Raw genomic sequence first — 23263 nt, 5'->3', positions numbered from 1 at the left:
TTTTTGGCCCGGAGGACACGACATCCACAATTTCCCAAAACAATTTGTAATGTGGACTCGTCGGACCGCAGAACACTTTTCCACTTTGTATCAGTCCATCTTAGATGAGCTCGGGCCCAGAGAATCCGGCGGCGTTTCTGGGTGTTGTTGACAAATGGCTTTTGCTTTGCATAGTAGAGTTTCAAGTTGCACTTATGGATGTAGCGCTGAACTGTATTTACTGACAGTGGTTTTCTGAAGTGTTCCTGAGCCCATGTGGTGATATCCTTTATACATTGATGTCGGTTTTTGATGGAGTGCCGCCTGAGGGATCGACGGTCACGGGCATTCAATGTTGGTTTTCGGCCTTGCCGCTTGCTTACATGCAGTGATTTCTCCATTCTCTGAACCTTTTGATGATATTAGATGATGAAATCTCTAAATTCCTTGCAATTGTATGTTGAAGAAAAAAAACTATTCGACTATTTTCTCACGCACTTGTTCACAAAGAGGTGAACCTCACCCCATCTTTGCTTGTGAATAATTGAGCAATTCAGGGAAGCTCCTTTTATACCCACTCATGACACCCACCTGTTCCCAATTAGCCTGTTCACCTGTGGGATGTTCCAAACAGGTGTTTGATGAGCACTTGTCCCAACTTTTTTGGAACGTGTTGCAGGAATACATTTCTAAGTTAATGATTATATGTTAAAAACAATAAAGTTTGACAGTTTGAACATTAAATATCTTGTCTTTGTAGTGTATTCAATTAAATATAGGTTGAACATGATTTGCAAATCTTTGTATTCTGTTTTTATTTGTTTAACACAACGTCCCTACTTCATTGGAATTGGGGTTGTATTTAATAAACTTGTTACCTTAATTGTAAGAGTCTGATATTTGATAATTGCACTTTTGTCTGAATTGTAAACAATGTAAAGTAATATTGTATTGGTGCCTTAATTATTTCCTCATTTTATAGATGCCTTTTAAACACACATTAAGCATTCTGTGCCAAACAAAAATGATCACTCTGGCCATCCCACTGAATATTCTCTTGTCTTTGAACCCGTAAATGAATGGATTGGGCATCAGCTTTTTGACTAAAAAGGTGTTATTAGGTTAAAAACAAGCTCTTATTTTGGAAGTGTAACATAATACTCCACGCTATAACCAAGGCTATTAGTGACAGCTTGATTCAGTACCGACATTTAGTTTGCTTCATCCGGACCTGTTGACTTGACAAGCGGAAACTACAAGCAAATAGGCGCTATCAGCTGCCGCCTCATTGTTATACATGTATAGTACACTAACTGGCCACAATATTAGGTACTCCTGCACGTTGAGATCCAATGCAAGAGCTTTATTATTGTGGTTATAGTTTACAGTGGTGTAGAACGGTACTGCATCATACTAATTGTAATATCATTAGATGAAACGAGATAAAGTGTGTTTGGAATAGAAAGAAATATATCGTTGAATTTTCAGGTATGGGCTAAATGTTACATTGAACAAAGTCTATACAATGTAGTTTGATTTCAGTGTTGGTGGTTATTAATTTGTCGGTATAGAATTTAAAGGGACACTAAACACAAGGTTTCAAAACTTTCTGTTATATTTTAAATGTGCGTATTTTCTTTATCTGATGCGGATTACTTCAATCTATGAAGTATTTGGTCTAAATAATAATAATAACAACAACATTTTAAAAAACACATCTACGGGGTCTGCCACTTTTACATCATTACGTGTGTGAAAGCATTACGTACTGTATAATTAAGTAAACACTTTTTACTGAACTAAGAAAAAATGTGACATGCATAAATGTTGACAACAATCTTCACACTTTATTAAGTATTCAAACAAGGGTTTTCTCAGTTTTGCAAAGAAAGTGATTTGGCAAATGCAACGCCAAAATCTGTGCAGTACAAAAGATGATAATGTCAAACTTTCACATGATAACAATACAATCTTCAACGTAAACACTCACATTTCACGTAAATACATCAACATTACATCCAAACACAATACATATCAAGAAACACAAGGGAAATTGAGGCACTGTAGACTATGTTATCTGAATGATATCGGTCTCTAAACATGCATTGTTAGTGCTGGTTGTGCTTAATTGCTCATTGGAGCTGCCATATTCTTGTTAAAAATGTTTGTTGAATTAAATCTGCGTATCTAGCAGCTATCAGCAGCACCTACTAATATTTGTCTTACAAATCTTATGTTATACAACATACTTTGTGTTACCCACGTAGAAATTGATTTAAAAACAAAATACAGTATAGCCTTTATCGTGCCCATGCTGCTTTCAAATGAACACATATATGCAGATATAGAAACTCCTTGCATATAAAATTGTCTTGTCTCATACAAATACATATCTATAATCTATATCTGTATAGTATTTGCTTTATAAATGGTTACATAATTTAGAAAACTATAACCTATATTCTGTACATGCTGCTTTCAAAAGTCACGTCGGATTTATAAACACCTTAATTAGCAATACTTCATATGAAGTATTGAAAATATAAGTGCATTACATGTTTACTGCATTAAGTACACTATTGAAGTACAGTAATTAGTGGTACATTGTAGTGTTTTCCAAATTTAACAAATGGTATTGTCTTGTTCAGCCTTGAGGTGGCACTGTTGTTAGTTTTATCATCCGTATTTAGGTTAAGCTTATTTTGCAACATGTTGAGTCACAGTGGTGCTTTTAAGGACTTTTAAATGCGTTTGATAACATCCAGTGGATATAAAATGTCTACACACCCCTGTCCAAATGGCATGTTTTTGTGATTTTAAAAAATGAGACCAAGATAAAAAAAACAAAAACAAAAAACTTTACCATTAATGTGATTTACTGCTCACCACCAAAAGAACATCATACCTACAGCGAAGGATGGTGGTGGCAGCATCATGCTTTCAGAATATTTGTCTTCCGCTGCAACTAGGGCCTTTTTGAACAGGGAACTTTCAACAGTTCGACATAGCTGTCAGTGTTAGCACAAAACCTAAAGGCTTCTGCTAGAAAAGCAATAAATAAAGGAGAGAACAGAACAACTGAAATTTATTTGGGTTAATCAGAGGACTTTAAAAGCTGGCAGCTATGTCCTGACTCCCATTTAACATGAGTTTTAAAGGTTATTGGTTCATTCACCCCCAGTTATAAGAGGGTATGCACACTTGTGCAACCACAGTATCTCAGTTATTTATTTTTATTTCCCCTTTCAAAAAACAAAAACAAAAAATATATATATATATATTATTATTTAATTGAGCTAAACAGGTTATATATCACATTAATTGGGGGTGGGGGGGGGGGGGGAGATTTGTAATGATTAATGTTGGGCTCTTTTTTTAAAAAGTTGGCATTTTAACATGCCCCACGTGTATTAATAAATTAGGATATAGTGATATGACACAATTTATCACAAAAATTCTGATTCCGCCATTACCAATCACAAAATAGTCTATAAAAGTGCAATGTATACACAGCATATACAGTATAAAAACCTCTTAGCATAATAACCTTATATGAATAAAAATTCCCCACCAAGTGCCTCCCCAAAATGGTAAATTGTCTCATCCCAAATACCCTTCTTCCCTCACCATGACATCATCGGGAACCTTGGCGACTCCCTGAATGCTGGCCGACCCGGGAAATGAGCCGACAGCTTTGGAATGTGAGAGGGATGACAACAACTGCACCCCTAACACCCCCACCCTGTCTACCAGCACCCTCGAAAACCCCTCAGCAGTCCATTCAGTACCCTCCTCCCATAACAGGACAAGGAGGGCCTTCTTCTCTCTCACACCCCTTCCTCCAGTCCTCCATGACTGATGCCTCTATTGGGTCCATGAAATCCTGGTTGTCCGATGGAGTCACAGCAATATGTAGTGACTGGATGCTGGTGAATGTACCCAAAGCCTTTTCAGACTGGAAATAATCCTATTTGATGAACACAATGGTCTGTTCCATTGCACTCGTTTTCCCCCCCCTCCACTATGAAGGTTTGGTGGTCCACAATTCCATTAACATGTACATCAAGAAACAAAACTGACACCTACCTGTAGAGACACTTAAACTCACATGATAATTAAAGTAAAACAGAAGTGCAATTTGACATAGCTCAAGAACCAGATACAGAACCACAACATTAGTACACCTGCACAATTTCTTCATTTCCCCGAGGGACCCCTACCAAGGGATTAATAAACTATCTATCTATCTGTCTGACATCCAATAATATAGCTCTAGAATAGATATATTCTAGCGTGTAGTACCCACATAACATAACAATTGTATACCAAATGTAGTGCTTTTAAATTCATTAAAACAAATTTTAGCCGTGAAGCATGCTCTCATACTTTTTAACAACACGATATGCAGGTCTGGATAAGAGAAATCAATGACACAGTATACTTTAAAATGAATGGATGCTAAATGAAACTTCTTGTAGTCTTTTGATTGATTAAAAGACTTGATCAAAATCATCAACGTTGTGATTACATGCAGTGTTGCACTGATGATAAAAAGAATAAAGATGTATACCGAGACTAGTTTTTGTCCATTACTTTGAAGTATGTGTGCGTAGCTAACTGGTATATGTAGCCCTGAATTTGCTTACGACATGGCTCCCGCTACAGCTCTAGCCTTGGATGAAATTTACTCTGTAAAGTAAAATAAAGATGCAATTGTTGCCCGATAGTCATGGGTAGAACCTAACATGCATACAGAAGTTCAAATATGTACAATATTTGCAGTACAAAACACATTATATCTTCATGTCCATGATAAACAGTTAGGGTTGGTCACATCGTGACTGCGTTTTATCAGAGGTCCGATTTCGACACTAAAGTGGAAAACAGTAATTTCCTAAACAATGCTATGTGTGGCTGCGTATTTCATTGTTTAATTCTTATACTGAGTTGACTCTATAACACTGCATTTGGGGTGTGTGGATCCACCAGTGGATGTATTTCCCCTAACGGCTATTGTAATAATGTTGAACTTTTTTTTGTTTTTGTTATCTAAATTTGGGGCTTCGTGGCACTTAGTTTGTCCAAGTGGATTTGCCGAACAACTTACACTGCAGATCTTGTTCCATATCTGTTTTGGGTAACCACACGCCAATATTACAGTAAGTGCTATAGCAGCTTTACACTAACAGAAGTCTTTCAAAATCCAAAATATATAGACCTCTAGTGAAGCTGTTATTTTAAGGTCCTGCTATTTTACACTGTTACTTTAATGTATTATGATAAGACTGTCCTGAATCCTGCCACCTAACTTACCCATAAGTATGTTGCAAAAGACCAAACTATTGTTTTTGTCTTATGTATTTCTTTGTGTACTGGTTGACTAGTGCCGAGTCTCCACTTCCACCACAGTCCAGTCTCCAGGTGGGGAGGCCCCCTGGTCGTCTGGGGAGTAGCTGCTGACTGATGTGACAGTAGCTGTAGCAGGACTGAACTGTTGCAGTAGGTTGGGCCACTTGGTGCTATCTAAGGGATTCAAGGTTCCACCTGTCCCCACAGGTAGGACGAGCAGGGGTGGGCATCCTCCATTTTCAGACAACATCAGGGTGTGGTTGATAAGCTGTTGAACAATGTCCACCTTTTGGTTCCACTCTGCTTCTTGAGGAGGAAATGGACACAGCTCTCTCTGGAAGTCTCGCATCCTCCTCTTGCCTTGCGTGTTCCTGTTGTGCGCTACTCTGGCGTCGTCATCCTCATCGCTGGTTTCCATGGCTTCGTAGATGGTGCACAAGCCCGAAGATGGCGAGAGCATGACACCAGTCGGGCTCCTCCTCAGCTGCTGCTGTTGTTGGATCTGTTTCTGCTGCACGCGGTACTGCTGCTCCAGCTCAAGCTGCCACTGCAGAGCCTGCCTGCGATGACGGTGCTCTTGCTGCTGCTGTTGCAGCTGAAGCTGGAGAAGTTCCCTCCGCTGCTTCTCCAACTGCTTCTGCTGTTCCAGCCGTAGCCGCTCCTCCTCCAACCACTGCCTCTTCTGCCTCTCCTGCTCTTGGCGGTGCTGCATTTCTTGAAGCTTTTCCTGGTGCTGCACCAGCCTCCGCAATTGTTCCCCATACAAACCACACTCATCTTTGCTCTGGATTAAAGGCTGCTCAGTTTGAGCAAACTGTGCTGCAACAGCTGGGTCAATGGGCCTCCTGTTGCCTGGAACCAGTGCCAGATAGTGACCATTCGCTATGGGAACTGTGCTGGAATGGTTCTGGTTCCGGTTGTCTTCCAGGGAGCGTGTTTGCAGCCACTCATCCAATTCCCCTCTCTTCGTGTCTCCTGTGAGACATTCAAGATCACTTTGTGCATCTGTTAGATGCATGCAGAAACTGAACAGGTGGCACAACAACAGGGACAAGGAGGAAGTGGGTTCAGGAGAAATCTCACAGGGTGAAGGTGCAACTCAAAGGGAAGTAATATTCATGACAACAGTTTACTCAATAAAACGATGTGCAGTGGATGTGCGTATCACATTTTAAAAAAAAATTCCAATTTAATTTAATCTTATTATTTTATTGTGTACAGTAGGAAATGAAGGCCTCTGGCTTCTCAATTATTTGTTCTCCACACCGGGAAAACAACTGAAATTAACATCCCTTAAAAAAAAGACTATAGAATTGCAGCAACCAAGACTGTGGACAGTAAAAACGTTAAAATATCTTAGCTTAAAAAAGCATTACTATTTGCAGGGCATTTTAGGCGTTTCACATGACGTTACACCAGGAATAACTGGATCCGCATGATAACATTGCCATCCAATAGAAATGCTTGTACTTGTCTCTGTGTTTGTTATCATACAGAACAGCTGTCATTCTCTGCAGACATACAATACATGTAATAGGATAGAAAGGGAATAACAAAGACACTGAAAAAAAAGTATAATTATAATCTTTGTATATTAGTCATTAATTTAAAATACATCAGTATTAAATTACAAAAAAATATATAACTGCCATCGGCATCACTGAAACTTGTGCTATACATAATCAGTGAACAATGAAACCTTGATGAATTGTGTTAGTTGTATGATATATCTCCAACAATTTCAATATGTACAGCAGATACTGTACTCTAGGAAGCTGTTAGATATCAGCGAGAAGACCCTTTCAAACCCCCATAGTGAGAAAATTATTTAAACACGGAACTGTATTGTATTGGTCGACAAATGTAACTGATCCATCCATCCATCCGTTTTCTGAGCCGCTTCTCCTCACTAGGGTCGCGGGCGTGCTGGAGCCAATCCCAGCTATCATCGGGCAGGAGGCGGGGTACACCCTGAACTGGTTGCCAGCCAATCGCAGGGCACATACAAACAAACAACCATTCACACTCACATTCTCACCTACGGGCAATTTAGAGTCTCCAATTCATGCATGTTTTTAGGGTGTGGGAGGAAACCGTAGTGCCAGGAGAAAACCCACGCAGGCACGGGGAGAACATGCAAACTCCACACAGGCGGGACCGGAGATTGAACCCCGCTCCTCAGAACTGTGAGGCTGATGCTCTAACCAGTCAGGCACCGTGCCGTCAAATGTAATTGATAAATGACAAAAAAAAAACTGATTTGACAATTGACCGAAGCTACCTCTGTCATCTTCTCATACCATTTTAAAATCAATTGGGTTCTTGCTTTGAGAGCAAAATCATCCTTGGTCGAAAACAATATGACAAATGGAAAATTCCGACAGGAAACCTGGGGCTAATGTAATGCAGTCTCGCTCAGTCTCTATAAAAGTACCTGAAGGCGATACTTGAATAAAAATATCTTAACAGAAAGTAACTTTGGTAGACGTTATTATATGTATTTTAAATGTACTTAGGTATAAAAAGTAAAAGTATTTCAAAAGAATGAGTGGGTAGAATTTGTATTTATTTATTTTTTAATCCATCCATCCATTTTCCGACCCGCTTATCCTCACAAGGGTCACGGGAGTGCTGGAGCCTATCCCAGGTATCATCGGGCAGGAGGCGGGGTACACCCTGAATTGGTTGCCAGCCAATTGTAGGGCACATATAAACAAACAACCATTCGCACTCACATTCACACCTACGGGCAATTTTAGAGTCTTTAATTAACCTACCATGCATGTTTTTGGGATGTGGGAGGAAACCGGAGTGCCTGGAAAAAACCCACGCTTGTTTTTTTATATTTATTTTTATTTTTCCATTTAGTTTACTTCAGTGGTGCACAGTAGTTAAAGATATGCATGTTGGCGAATAAGCGAAGTTAGCCTGGCCATCAAGCTCCACTTGTGTTTGCTGGCCTCAAGACACACTACCAGTGTGCCCATATAGAGACTTCCTGATTTCCTGTGTCTAATTTTCATAACATCTGCCTACATCAGTAGAGGCAAACCGCAGTTCAAGCATTAAATCAAAGAGATTTTATTTTGTAGGAACGAGTAATGAAGATGGTTAGGGTAAATGTATAGAGCAAAAATATACATTTAGGAAATGTAGTGGAGTGAAAGTTGCAAGAAATATACAACCTCAATTCCAATGAAGTTGGGACGATGTGTTAAACAAATAAAAACAGAATACAATGATTTGCAAATCATGTTCAACCTATATTTAATTGAATACAGTACAAAGACAAGATATTTAATGTTCAAACTGATAAACTTTATTATTTTTAGCAAATAATCATTAACTTAGAATTTTATGGCTGCAACACGTTCCAAAAAAAGCTGGGACAGGGTCATGTTTACCATTGTGTTAGTCACCTTTTCTTTTAACATTGAATAAATGTTTGGGAACTGAGGAAACTAATTGTTGAAGCTTTGTACGTGGAATTCTTTCCCATTCTTGCTTGATGTACAGCTTCACGTTGTTCAACAGTCCGAGGTCTCCGTTGTCATATTTTACGCTTCATAATGCGCCACACATTTTCAATGGGAGACAGGTCTAGACTGCGGGCAGGCCAGTCTAGTACCCGCACTCTTTTACTACGAAGCCACGCTGTTGTAAGACGTGTAGAATGTTGTTTGGCATTGTCTTGCTGAAATAAGCAGGGCGTCCATGAAAAAGACATTGCTTGGATGGCAGCATATGTTTCTCCAAAACCTGAATGGACCTTTCAGCATTAATGGTGCCTTCACAGATGTCTAAGTTACCCATGCCATTGGCACTAACAGAGGCCCATACCATCACAGATGCTGGCTTTTGAACTTTGCGTCCATAACAGTCCGGATGGTTCTTTTCCTCTTTGGCCCGGAGGACACGACGTCCATAATTTCCAAAATCAATTTGAAATGTGGACTTGTCGGACCACACAACACTTTTCCACTTTGCATCAGTCCATCTTAGATGAGCTCAGGCCCAGAGTTTCTGGGTGTTGTTGATAAATGGCTTTTGTTTCGCATAGTAGAGTTTCAAGTTGCACTTACGGATGTAGCGCCTAACTGTATTTACTGACATTGGTTTACTGAAGTGTTTCTGAGCCCATGTGATGATATCCTTTGCACACAGATGTCGGTCTTTGATGCAGTGCCGCCTGAGGCATCGAAGGTCACGAATATTCAATATTGGTTTTCGGCGTTGCCGCTTACATGCAGTGATTTCTCCAGATTCTCTGAACCTTTTGATGATATTATGGACCGTAGATGACGAAAACCCTAAATTCCTTGCAATTGTACGGTGAGGAACATTGTCCTTAAACTGTTCGACTATTTTCTCACGCACTTGTTCACAAAGAGGTGAACATCTATGCTTGTGAATGACAGCAATTCAGGGAAGCTCCTTTTATACCCAATCATGGCACCCACCTGTTCCCAGTTAGCCTGTTCACCTGTGGGATGTTCCAAACAGGGGTTTGATGAGCATTCCTCAACTTTCTCAGTCTTTTTTGCCACCTGTTTCAGCTTTTTTGGAACGTGTTGAAGCCATAAAATTCTAAGTTAATGATTATTTGCTAAAAACAATAAAGTTTGTCAGTTTTAACATTAAATATCTTGTCTTTGTAGTGTATTCAATTAAATATAGGTTGAACATGATTTGCTAATCATTGCATTTTGTTTTTATTTATGTTTAACATAACATCCCAACTTCCTTGGAATTGGGGTTGTAAATAATGAAGTACAGATATGTGCTTAAGTACAGTAACACATTATTTGTATTCACTTAAATTCCAAGAATGGTCTCGCTTTAACAGGGACTAAAACTTAACTGCCACAATGTTTCTAAAAGGCACTTTCCTAAAACCTTCTGCCTCCAGTTTACTGATTGCAATGTAGGGCAGTGATAGACTCCTACAGTTTGTTTTCTGGCTCGTAGCAACCACAACTAGTCTCATATGGGTAGCCCAGGCTTAACAAGTACAAGATACAGGTGTAGTATTCACATGCTGTATGTCAGGGTCCAAAGTGTCAGGACGGGAGTGTGCAAGTCATAGGATAAATAGATGAACGGGGACCTCAACATTCAGAGGCATCTGTGTGGCTTGTGCAAGGAAGAAAAAATCAGAATTTTTAAGTGACTTTTTGCAGGCTGACACAGCACAAAAACATTAAGATGAATGGTTCCTATCTAGGCTGTGGAAGATACCCTGTGGAGATTTTGACTTCTACTTAGACGTGTTTACTTGTTTTTTACTTATACCCTGTTTTGTTTGTGCAGTGTGCAAACAGTACTAACCAGTTTTCCTTATTTGCTTGTTTTGATTGTTTCTTTTTTAAAGCTTTGCTATAAAGATCCAACAGTCAGAAATGCTTTTGTTCTGTGGGAAAAAAAATCCACTGAGGCTATTCTATCAGTCATAAGAGTATTTTTCTTGGAGTTAGAATCTTTAAAAAGTGGAAGGGAAATGTTTTTGCCATATTACAAAATCTAGTGTCACATTGTTGGCAAAAAGAAAATAGCTTTGGAGCCATGTAACGATTTGTGACTTAAACAGACATAACCCCGCTACTGACTTGATCCATTGACAAGGTACAGTAAACGTAAAAATGTCAAAATTTGACATGTGCTGAATGTGTTCAGAAAGCTCCACAGAGCACCTTAGTGAGCGCCATCTGCTAAAGATGCGGTCTGAATGTGATGTTGACTGGTCAAGTCATAAGTGCATGAGCATGGTGCAAGGCACTGGGATAACCTCTGGATACTTTCATTTGACAAAATTCCATTTTGCATCACTTCCTGTTTATGGGTTATTCCCATGGGAAGGAACAGGCGGTGCCATGGGAAAATACATGTGTTGACAAACAATACAGTGACTGAAACACAAGGGTAGTAATTTGCTGGGAGACAGAGGAAAAATAAGAAACAGGAACAATGCCTTGCAATGATGTTTTAATGGAATTTTGAAAGACAACCTAGCGTGAACCATTAATTTATGAATATAGCTAGAGCAGAATTCCTTAAATGTTATCAGGTAGTACAGTCTTTTTGCTAGTTAAACATGCAATATATTGTATTGAAAGAGTTAACCAAACGCCTACTATGGGTGTAAAGCTGCGATAGAGATGAAGAGCAATTCATGGTCTAATCACAAATAATAGACTCGTTAGTCTCTTAAGCGACACAACGGATGCACCAACTGCAGTTTGTAGTTTAGACACTTAAAACTGAAAGCCAGAAATACTGTATGCAGCTGCATGTTATACACCTTAGCAATCTATGCAAACAACAACCTGACACATTAAAAACTTCACCTTAACCAACTGGATTCTAAGACTTCCATACCTACCTTGACACATCTTTAAGGGCAAAGTAGAATTGTTAATACCTAGCCTCTATGAACAGAGTAAAACCTCGCAACAAAAACCTTTTAAAAGAGCATGTAACTATCTACGGTGCTGCTGAACATTGTGTGTTTAGACACAAAATAGGGAGGATTGGGATGAACAGAAAGAAACAAAATATAACCAAATACAAAAACAAAAAACATTGACATTTGATTGGTAAAAACAGTAGGATAAATACAGTCCACTTTGTTCCATCTGTTTTTTTGTTGGGTTTTTTTTAGTTTAAAAGTTCAGTCACATTGGACCAATCAGTCAATACCCTTTACCGAATACGCACTGTGACTTGTAAAGAACATTCAACTAGAAAATGGCCTCCGTTATTATACATTGGATAAATTTAAGCCGAAGACTCAAAACCATGGCCAAAACAGTATGACGAGGGAGCCTTCGTTTAAAAAACATTTTCATCCCCTCGGTATTTGTTTTAAAATAATTTCCTAAAATCTTGCTCTCCTTTTTTGTTCTTCTAAGCAAACTAACCCAACTGGAGAGAAGACAAACACTAGGTAAAGGTGGAGGGTTGCAGGGAAAAGGTGCATTCCAGGGGTATTTGTGAGGGGCTTATACATTACCTTCCAGATAATCAGTCTTATCACATATGGTAGAGTAGTAGGACGGCTGGCCCTCATCGGTATTTGCAGATTCCACAGGCCCAAGGTGATGACTAGCCTCAAATGGATCCACCTCCTCGAGGTGGTGTGCTGTAATCTCACCCCCAAGCATGTAGTGGTGGTCATCTAGACTGGGCTGTTTATCTTCTGGAAAACTCAACGGCATCAGGTCCACAGGTCGGCCCAGGAGGTCCTCGGCCTGTGCAGCAGCAGCAGCAGCAGCATCAGATGGCAGGGTAAGCTCCTTGATGAGTGACGGGTCCTTGGCCTCCTCGGATAACTGCTCCTCATTTTCCAAGGAGAAGATCCCCGGGCTCTTTCCACAGCTTTCAGCCATGGAGTGGGCATTAGAGTTGGATGTGGTGCAGTCAAAGCCATAGGATGCCACAGAATTGGCTGACTGAGGAGTGGTCCCACCTCCATCCTCTTCACCCTCTCCAGCTGGTGTTTCTCGTGCCTCCTCATCAAGAGCAGGCAAATTGCATGTCGGAGTAGGGCTGTCAAATGCAGCTCTTTCATCCATCATCACTGGTACATCAGGTTCATTTATCTGCATCTCACCCTCGGTGTCACTGGCCTCATCTACAGAGGTGGTAGGAGAAGACGGGGCTGATGCTGGAGCAGTTGGGGGTCCTGTTCCCAGGACCTCATCAGCTGGCAGTGTCGTAGCCTCTTCCTCTTCTCCATCGCCTTTCTCCAAATGAATACCCAGATCCTGATCCATGTCAGGCTGGACTGACACAGGAACCGGAGTCTGCTGTTTTTCAGAGCGGGATTCAACCCCTGAGCTGCTGTCGTAGTCGCAAAGTTCTTCTGGTGTGCTTGTCTCGCTGCCGCTGTGGATGGCCAGTGCTGTACCACTCAAAGTGCCGGACTGGGACATGCCTACAGCTGTGGGAGCAAGCATATTCTGAGTATCTTCAGGGATGCAGGTGTCCATCTCATAGAATGACTGCTGCTGCTCGGAGTCTTGCCCTGACAGAGGTGCCAAGAAAGGGGAATTGCAATCCAAACCAGTCTGGGCAGGGGACTGCGTGGGACTTTCAGACTCTCCTGCGCCATGATCTGAGACAGGGCTCGGGGAGGAGACAGAGAGCAGCGAGGCTGGCTGAGGCTGAGCCCAGGTATCAGAAAAGGGGTTGGTCTGACCCCAGGAGGTGGTGGGAGGGACACAAGGGTGTGGATCTGCGCGATTGAGGTTCTCTAAATGTCCCTCCTCATTAAAGTCATCTTCTTCTGCATTATCACAGCTTTCTGTCACTCCCTCACTGTGCATTTCTACATCTTCATCCTCTTCGTCTTCATCTCGTCCCTGCTGCTGGAACACCTTAAGATGCCCCTCTGCTCTCTCTGAACTTAAATCCATTTCATCCACACGTTCATCCTCTTCATCATCTTCCTCATTGGCCAGGGTTTCTACATTCGGAGAGCCCATGAAGTTACCATCACCTTCAGAGCCACGGAGACTTGAGTCAATAAGGGCATCTGAACTCTGAGTACCTTCCAGTATTGCGGTGTGCTGAGTGCTACTAAGGTCAGACATGCCCTGCTGTCGGCTGCTGGTGCAGCTGCTAACATCCTCAGAGTCCATTCCTGACAACAGGTCATCACAGGGCCAGGCGGTAGAACCACCAAAAGCTGAAGGTCTAATTTGGAACTCCTCAGACGGCTGAGATGTGCTCATATCAGTTATCATAGAGGAAAGCTGATGGCCCAATCTCCTCTGTTCCTCATCTTCTTCATCCTCATCATCATCTTCATTTATTTCTTCATCTGCCTTTTCCACTGCTACTTCCTTTTCATGAGGCGACAGCATATCCCTGGAAGTAAAATCCTCAATGGGTGAGGCACCCAACAATTGCGACTCTCCCATCATACTGAAGGTCTCTGTGGAAGGAGGAGTGGATGTTATCAGATTGTCTTTTTCATCTTCCTCTGTTTCATCCTCGTTTCTCGTTGTCTCCCATTCCTCATCCTGTTCATTATACTCCTCTGTCGGGAAATTCATCATACTGTGAGATCCCTGGAGATCAATATCACCTGGTTCCGTCTGGCTCATGTTCCAGGGATCTGGTTGGATAACCACGTTCAGCTGAGCAGAGGGATTCTGAGATTCTGTGACAGGAGAAACAGGTCCTGGTGGCGAACAGGGAGGAGACATGATGGTAGTTCCAAGGGAGGGAACTGATTCACTTACAGACTGTTCAAATTTGAAAAGGTCATTTTGTGGCAGGTGTTGAAAGTTGTAGGCTGGTTCATGACTTAATTCAGCTTCTAGGTGTGGCTCCTCTGTAAACTGAGAAAATGTTTCATCAAGGACCTCTGGAGATATTTTGCGTGCATGATCCAGAGTTAGTTCATTCATGGGCTCTGGTGTCAATTCTTGCAGTGGCTCAGGGTTTGATTCAAGTAGGGTTTCATGGTTTGGTTCTTGTATAGGTTCTGGTGTGAGATCTCGTAGGGCTTCTGGTGTTGGTTCTCCCAAAGGTTGTGCTGCGGGCTCTTGTAGGGGTTCTGGACTTGAATCTTGTATTGGTTCTGGTGTGAGCTCTCGGGGCTGTGGTGAGATCTGGTGTAAGTATTCTGGTGTTCTGTGTTCTTGAACTGCGTCTGGTGTAAGTTCTCTCATAGGTTCTGGTGATGATTCTTGGAAAAGTTCTAGTGGTTGTTCTTTTTGGGGTTCTGGTGTTGGTTCTCTGACAGGCTCTGGTGTAGGTTCAAGAATGGATTCTGCTGTTGGTTGTGGTATAGGCTCTGGTGTTGGTTCTCTGACAGGTTCTGGTGTAGCGTCTTGTATAAATTCTGGTGTAGGTTCTCTAATGTATTCTGGTGTTGGTTGTGGTATGGGCTCTGGTGTTGGTTCTCTGACAGCCTCTGGTGTAGGGTCTCGTATAAATTCTGGTGTAGGTTCTCTAATGTATTCTGGTGTTGGTTGTGGTATGGGCTCTGGTGTTGGTTCTCTGACAGGCTCTGGTGTAGGGTCTCGTATAAATTCTGGTGTAGGTTCTCTAATGTATTCTGGTGTTGGTTGTGGTATGGGCTGTGGTGTTGGTTCTCTGAGAGGCTCTGGTGTAGGTTCTCGTATAAATTCTGGTGTAGGTTCTCTAATGTATTCTGGTGTTGGTTGTGGTATGGACTCTGGCGTTGGTTTTCTCATGGGTTCTGGTATAGTTTCTTGTACAGGTTCTGGTGTCGGTTCTTGGCTTGGTTCTGGTGATGTTTCTTGTTGAATTTCTGGTGTTAGTTCATGTACTTGTTCTGGTGATGGTTCTGGAGTTGGCTCTGGAATTATTCCTTGTACAGCAAAGGCTGATGGGGTCTGAGGAGGAATTTGTTCTGCAGTATCTCCAAGATATTCCACCAGGGCCACTTCTGCTGGTGGTTGTGGCTCTTCTGGCCCTACAATGGTAGCTGCTGCACTAGCAATTGCTGCAGCAGTAGCGACAGCAGCAGCAATTTCCTTTCCAGTTTCAGCAGCTCCCTCTGCTTTGGGTCCACGTTTCACAGGTGTCGGGGTGCTGCTGCCCACAGTTTTCTTGACGCTGGTATTCTTGATTGCCACTGTTTTTGAGACAGGGGTCTTAGAGGCATCCTTGGAAGGTGTGGACTTATTCTCTTGTGTTTTGGAACGGTTTGGTGTCTTTGCCTCTGCAATTTTACTTACAGATGTTTTTTTGGCTATATTGTCTAATTTTGAAGCTGGTTTAGGTGTCTCAGATTTTACTGATTTCATTGTTGTTGAGGGTCGGCTAAGTGGAGAGTCTGCAGGCTTTTTGGTTGCTGGGGTGGCAGATTTGGTAACATCTATGGAGGAAAACAAATAGTATTATCAAAACAATATTATGAAAATAATACCATATAATAGGGACAAAAAGTATTTAAGTCAATACTAACGTTTCCTGTGGTGATAGATAAAAAACTATTCATTACAGTGTACATTAGTCATTACAGTATATTCGTATCTAATATGACAAGATATGCATGGCCTTAGGGAATACATTGTATCGACTGACTGTGGCTACAATTTAATGACCTGCAGCAGAGGGTGAAGGCTAAACCGCTGTTTCGTCCATTTGTGCAGCAGAGAAACTTCTGGCACTTGTTTTCTTTGTCAAATCGCTGGTAAGAATTGAACAAGTCCACAGAATATAAAATAGCAGAAAACTGCAGCCATCAAAATCAATACAATTTATTTTTCTCCACGTATCAGTAATAGTCCTGACACTGAGGCAACGTCATTTTATTCCTGCAACATCATTTACCCCATCCATGATCTCTTATTACCGTAAAGGCCAATATTTGTGAACCTTTAACCATCGTAATAGCTCATAGCGTTAGTGTGGATACGCTCTATGCAATGGAGTGTGCAAAAAAAGCATTTTATTATTAAGACTTGAATTTGGGTGACACAGTGGGCGGCTGGTTAGCACATCTGCCTCACAGTTCTGAAGTCCCGGGTTCAAACCTGGCCTGTGTGGAGTTTGCATGTTCTCCCCATGTCTGGGTGGGTTTTCTCCAGGTACTGCGGTTTTCTCCCACATCCCAAAAACATGCATGGCAAGTTAATTGAAGACTCTAAATTGCCCGTAGGTGTGAATGTGAGTGTGAATGGTTGTTCGTCTATAAGTGCCCTGCGATTGGCTGGCGACAGGTTCAGGGTGTACCCCGCCTCTCGCCCAGAGTCGGCTGGGATAGGCTCCAGCGCGACCGCGACCCTAGTGAAGATAAGCAGTACGGAAAATGGATTTATGGACTTGAATTAGATGATAGTTTCAGAACAATTGTCAATTTCTTTATTTTTATCCACCAATTTGTTTAGGTTGTTCGACAACAAATGTTTTCTATTTGATTCCAAGTAATGCGGCAAGTTCCATGCAAATTCAGATTAGGGGTTTGCATTTTATAGAATATATCTTTTGAGTCGACGGTGTACCTTTTTTTGCAGGGATTATGTTTCTAGATATTTGTGATGCTGAGGTTTTGACACCAGAGGGAGTTGATGAGGCTGATTTGGATACAGCGTTGTTGATAGTGGAGATTTTAGGGGTGGCAGGTTTGGGTGTAGCTGCAGGGCTCTTGGTTGTGATGGTGGAAGGTGGTCGAGTTGAGCCTGTGGTAGGACGGGATGCTGTTGTGCCACTTGTGGGTCTGCAGAATGGACAAAATTGTGAAATATTTCAGTTGCACACAGGTAAGGAACATCTCTCAATCTCTCAAATTTCAGCCAGGAGTCAGCAGTCAATCTTTGACCATGTGTCGGTAAGTGTTATAACAGGTTAAACGGGATAATTGAAGAAACAGTGTAAATTAAACCAATAGTGCAGTGCCAAAGAAAACAATACATATAAGACTTTCGACCTAATAAGATGAGGATAGACTATTCTTAATGAGTTAGATTAGATTAGTGTTGATTAAGTGGTGACCGGAAACTGACCTTACCCTACACAGGTGTGGCATCAGCCCCAATCCTTGTATAAGCAGTTTAAGGAAATTGATCTTAACCTGAAAACTACTCCTTCTAGGATTTGTAGAAGTAAATACGCTTCCTTGTCACCTTCTCATCCAAATTCAGTTTATCTAGTTCACCTACAATTTGTAAAATAGTAAAAACAAATTGTAAAATTGTAACAACATGCCCAGACACTTCTCTCTCAACTACAAGCTCATGAAAATCTTCCCTTAGGAACCATTAAATGGGACAGTAAGTGAATGACAATCTCCCCAGAGAGACATCCCAACTGGCGTCCACGCTATCCTTGGTCTCTGGACAGTATCCTTATCCCGTGGCGAAATGACACGAGAGGCAGTATGCATCAGCCTGTGTGCTAGGCTTGCCTGCCTGGCCCTGAAGCTGACTGTGTGTCAGGCCTGAGTAAAGTAACCTACATCAAGTTGCCCTGACGAGGTTTTGGTGTGCAGTCTTCAGGGTACATGCTACACTAACCGGCAGTTTCTAAATAAAGACTTGAGTTAGCACTGACAGAAAGAGAACAGTGAGCAATGCGAAGATGGCTGGGGCCACTTAATCTTTAATAGTGAAAGGGGGAAAAAAACGTCTCCGCTTCCCCTACAAGCACACTCATAGTGTATGAGCAAGTACTTTGTCCAGGTCACAATCTGGAAAAAGTAATGGAACATGGTTTTGGAAACACAAAATAAGCCCAGGGGCAACACGCAGTAACTAAACGGGATGTGGCAAAAGGACAAAGTTGTGTTTTGAAATTTAGATGCTGATATTCCCACAAAATCGTTGTGACAAGACCGCTAAAAGAGTGACATAATAACTTATTAAATTACCAGCAAAGACTGAATATTCTTTTGGCATTCTGTTCCTATATATTTTGCAGGGATAGTTTAAAAAGTTGGGGAGATGCTTATTTGCCTGCACATATGCTGGTATTGAAATGTGGGCGAACATCAGATCCTTGCAAAACATTATACACTCTTATAAAACTCATCTTCAACAAACACTATTGCAAATAACTATTGTTACGAAAATGGTAAACACTAGTTGGAAAACTGAAAAAAAAAAACTAAACATGATTTCACTTGGTTTCGTGGTACATTAGTTCCTGGGACAAAAGTTTCTCGCTGTTGTTTTGCGTTCACACAGCGTTCAAGGTTGTTGGAATATTTAGGTAAATCAGGACGATGACATGGCAGAAGTAATTGCATTACCAAACATAGGTATCAGCAGAAAAAAAAGACCAACACTACCCAAAACCAATGATGTCCTTAAATCAGATAATATTAAATTTTGAGTGTCCTCTGTTTTATGACACATTTAGGAAAACTGCCAAATCAAAGTGGTAGTACGTTCACGTATAGAGACATTTCTGAAATAAAATGCAGCTAGTCAATCAGATATGTTTTGCATGGCAAATTCCACCCCTCAGGAAAACATTCCTGACCATTCACAAGTTATATTAAAGCTATGCACTTGAGAAATAAGGTGACGAAAGTACAAACGAAGAAAGGACAAAGCTAATTGTGCAGATCTAAGATACAGACAGGCATTACATATTTTTGCAGACGGGAAATTCAAGGACAGTGTTCATGATCGGTTTGCTCATCAAAGTAAAGGGGTCATCTGAAATGGCAAGACTACTTTATAGAGCGCTGGAAAAGAACCAGTCCACTGAGAGATAAATGAGAGCAGGAGTGTTGAGGGAGAAATATTCATCCGATTACACATTATCTTATCTCTGTGCCTTGTTCTGCGAATGAAAGAGTATTTAGCATAGCTGAAAATCTGTTACAGTATTTAAGAGACGAGGCCAGGCCACAGTTGCTCAGTTGTTGGGGTCTCGTGTGTTTTGAGATTACAAGATGCTTCCCATGTTTGGTAACTGGAACAATATCTGAAAACAGTGCTACATTGATAATTTAATTATTTTAGGCTTCCATTCATTCTGCTATCATGATTGCTTTCACAGCTGAATGACACAGAAGACATATTGTAGTACTGAAAGGAGGTCACTTGGCCCCAATATAAAATACAAAGCACAGCTATTAAACAAGGAAACAAAAACAGCTGTTTTTTTTCTGCATTTACACCACAGCGCATTAGAGCTGAAGTAAATGTTAAACAGGGATCCCAGAAAGGCACTGGAGATGCAAAATCAGATGACTCATGTGGTTAGTTGCTACGGGCACACTAAGACACACACAGCAAGAAGCAAGCAAGAAGTTTGCCTGAGGAGTAATGATAACACTAGCTTTGTTGCAAATACAAATGTACTCAATTATTGCAGCCAAAAAAAGGATAACTGTGTGAGAACATGGCTGCCTGCTGGGGCTGATTTGTTCCCCTTCAACCACCAGCCAGTTTAAGATTTGAATAATGGGATTCATTATCAAAAGGAGCAGAGCATGCATGAGGACATTGCCCGCAGCAAAGGCAACACAAATTGTATTGCACAGCCAAAACCACCCTTTGAAAGATCATTGCCATCATATTAAAAATGAATCAATGATAATTTTGCACCACAAATATAGAGGCATGATCTTAATCCTGAAGCAGAGACATCAGGTAAGATGCAATCATGCGACTGAGGGCACTTTGTGTATTTTATTGTTAAATGATCCTCATCTCCAAATGAGATCATGACAGCTCTTTTCCCTCTGCTTCCATTTCTCTGCAGGTGTCCTACCAAGACAATGGTAACTGGTGGTTAAACTCGGTCACACTGGAGCTAAAATGGTAAACACTGCAAGTGTAATGCCGCAGTTATCAGTTTTGGAAGACAAAGAAAACAACAGGAGTGCTGTTTGGGACAAATGGAGGGCACAAACAAGCCCATATGCAAGTGATGCCACAGAGTAGCACAAACAAAATATAAAATGGCCACAGATTTAGTTCGGGAAAAGGGGTAGCACACCAGGTTACACATTACTGAATGATGCAACAAGATGTCATTAAACTGTTGTTCATATGTGTTGTCCTGTTGTTGGCCCAACAGCACTTGGTAAGTCGCAAAGCTAAACTAATCCCTTTCAGAGCTATTAGGCCTGATGAAGAGGCTCAGTTCAAAGGAGTACTTCATGGTCAGAAAGAACTTTTAGTAAGAACTAGATATGGTTTTCTGAATATGCATCTTTACCAAACCTCGATAAAAATCTAAAATGTCTATTTGAATGTACAAATGACAAACAAACTTTCTACGAACGTACTGGTTTCTTTCATGAACACTGCCACACCCGCTAACAAAACGAGACAATAACCACTGTCAACAAAACCTCTTTAGCAGAGGTGAAAAACATATCAGTCTGTACAATTACTTTGAGACATTATTTATACGTTAATATGCTATGTATCGAATTGGTTTTAATTATTCACAGTTTAACATCTGAAGTCATCATCACCATCCTTAGAACAAATTTCTTGTATAATCCACAACTCTGGGCGTGGGTAATGTTTTTTCTTTGGCTTTTTTTTTTGCAGCACTTTTTCACAAAGATGCGCTGGTGTCATGAATTACATCATGTGAGATGCCAGCATAGTGCACGAGACAATTTTTTAACGTCCTATACAGTACAGTACAATACAATACAGGTATTGTACACAGGGAGGTTAATTTATTTTCACAACTGTATGACTTTTAAAATGTTACGCAAAATATTATCTGTTTATTGTTTAAGATTTTATGATGACAGTAGTTGAGCCTGGAACCGATTAATTCTAAATAATAAAATAAAAAAGTAGAAAAAATATGTTTCAAAATCAGAACAAAGTCAGGATGACCAGCCTCCTGCCTAGTGTTCACACTAAGAGGTTTCACTTTACATCATAACTCTTAACTACTGTTGCCCTAGTAGAAAGAAAAAGAAATGTCAAAATATTATCATATTGGTCATGCATAAAAAAAACCTTTTACATTTAAACCACTACGACACCAATGCTTTATTCATGCTCCCTTTCGATGTACCCCTCCCACTGATAGCCATGATACCCATTTGCTAATAAGGTCTGCAGTTCCACTTCTATAAAATCAAGGCAATGAAAGACTGCATTGCACAGTCATTGGTCACACCCAGAGCAGGACAAATGATTTACAGCCCCTGCCACAGTGTCTGGGCAAGAAACCTGATGACCACACGCATTTACTGTTAGACCATTACATCAGCGGCAATTTGTTAGATCACAAGGGGGGTTGAATTGAATCCGCTGCAATAATTTACTATCCCAGAGGGACCATCAATGAGAAAAAGACCAAGACTAATGAGAGAATGGGCGGCTGAGTGAATCACAGGAAAATAAAAGCAGAATTGAAAGTTCACCTGATGTCCAAAATAAAAACCTGACCGGCTGCATGGTCCGAGTTTGAACCTGAAATACAGACAAATGCAATGCCCTTGTTTTATCCTTTAATGTCCTAAAACAGTGATTCTCAAAGCGTGGAACAAGTGCCTCTAGTGGTTTATGTGGTTATGTGGTTTATGAAATCATCACTACCTAGGTACAATACAGTTGTATTAAACTTTTAAGTTTAAAAACATTTGCATTTAATATTTAATAACTGTTTGCTTGAAAACATTTACGTAGTTACAATTTGTATTGAACCTTTGTATGCAATACATTTTAATGTAGTCATTATTTAAGTAATTTAGCTCAGCTCACCCCTGGCCCTAATGAGGATAAGTGAGTACAAAAAAACAATGGATGGCTTGATACTTAAGTGGAGTGTTAATGTGTGTGCAAAATGTTACACTGGCTTACAAATAATAGTACACATACTTTGTAGGAGTAAAACATCTATTTTTGGATGGACACTTGGGCCGACTAAGTTGCTGTATTTTAATGTTGGTTATCATGGTGGTCCTTGGAGATCTAAGTACTTTTTTAGGTGGTACTTTATGTAAAAGGTTTGAGAACCACTGTCCTAAAAGATAATATTTTTCTCACCCACGTATGTACAGTATAGACTACATGGTCACGGCTGCTTTACTCGAACTATGACTTCTTTCTCTCTCTCTCTCCATGCGCCATGCACGACACCCAGGACACAACGCATTGTGTATGCAGCTCTTATACAGTACACACCACCATTTTTGTTTCACTTCACTGTGCAGCACCTGCAGGGAAAGCAGGCCCCTGTGAATGCACCACGTTTAGCCCTTCCGTCTCCTTTTCATTCCAGTATCGTACTGAGTAATACACTGACAAATGAGCATGCTCTGTAATGATACGCTGTTCCCACTATGGAGGCATAAGCAGCACATATTGTATACAGGACACAGAAAATACACCTTGTTAAAGAAGCTCTGCAGCACATAACCCTCGCCCCACAGCCATCAAGAAAAACAAACGGAAACGGTAGTGTAGAGCTAATGTCATCAGCCTAAGGAAATTATTTAAATTTTTGAGGCTTTGAATGAGTCTAATGT

At 40.9% G+C, this 23263-nt stretch overlaps 1 protein-coding gene across 3 annotated transcripts in view; it reads right to left on the bottom strand.

Annotated features, from left to right (window-relative positions):
• Positions 1 to 23263, bottom strand: part of prr36b (proline rich 36b) — a 53593-nt gene that overhangs the window by 3982 nt on the left and 26348 nt on the right. For 2 of the 3 annotated variants that reach the window (XM_061700916.1, XM_061700917.1), the window contains exons 4-6: positions 17310 to 17524; positions 12338 to 16180; positions 1805 to 6303 (exon numbers count right to left, since the gene is read on the bottom strand). In XM_061700916.1, coding sequence (XP_061556900.1) covers positions 5360 to 6303; positions 12338 to 16180; positions 17310 to 17524 — 5002 coding nt within the window. In that variant the 3' untranslated portion in view covers positions 1805 to 5359. Of the gene's footprint in view, positions 1 to 1804; positions 6304 to 12337; positions 16181 to 17309; positions 17525 to 23263 lie in introns of those variants that run through there. The other variant, XM_061700918.1, reaches the window with a different exon arrangement.

This window comes from Phycodurus eques, chromosome 16 (genome assembly GCF_024500275.1).
Source record: "Phycodurus eques isolate BA_2022a chromosome 16, UOR_Pequ_1.1, whole genome shotgun sequence".
Lineage (NCBI taxonomy): Eukaryota > Metazoa > Chordata > Actinopteri > Syngnathiformes > Syngnathidae > Phycodurus > Phycodurus eques.
Note: the sequence above shows the minus strand (reverse complement) of the source record. Positions and strands in the feature narration are given on the sequence as shown.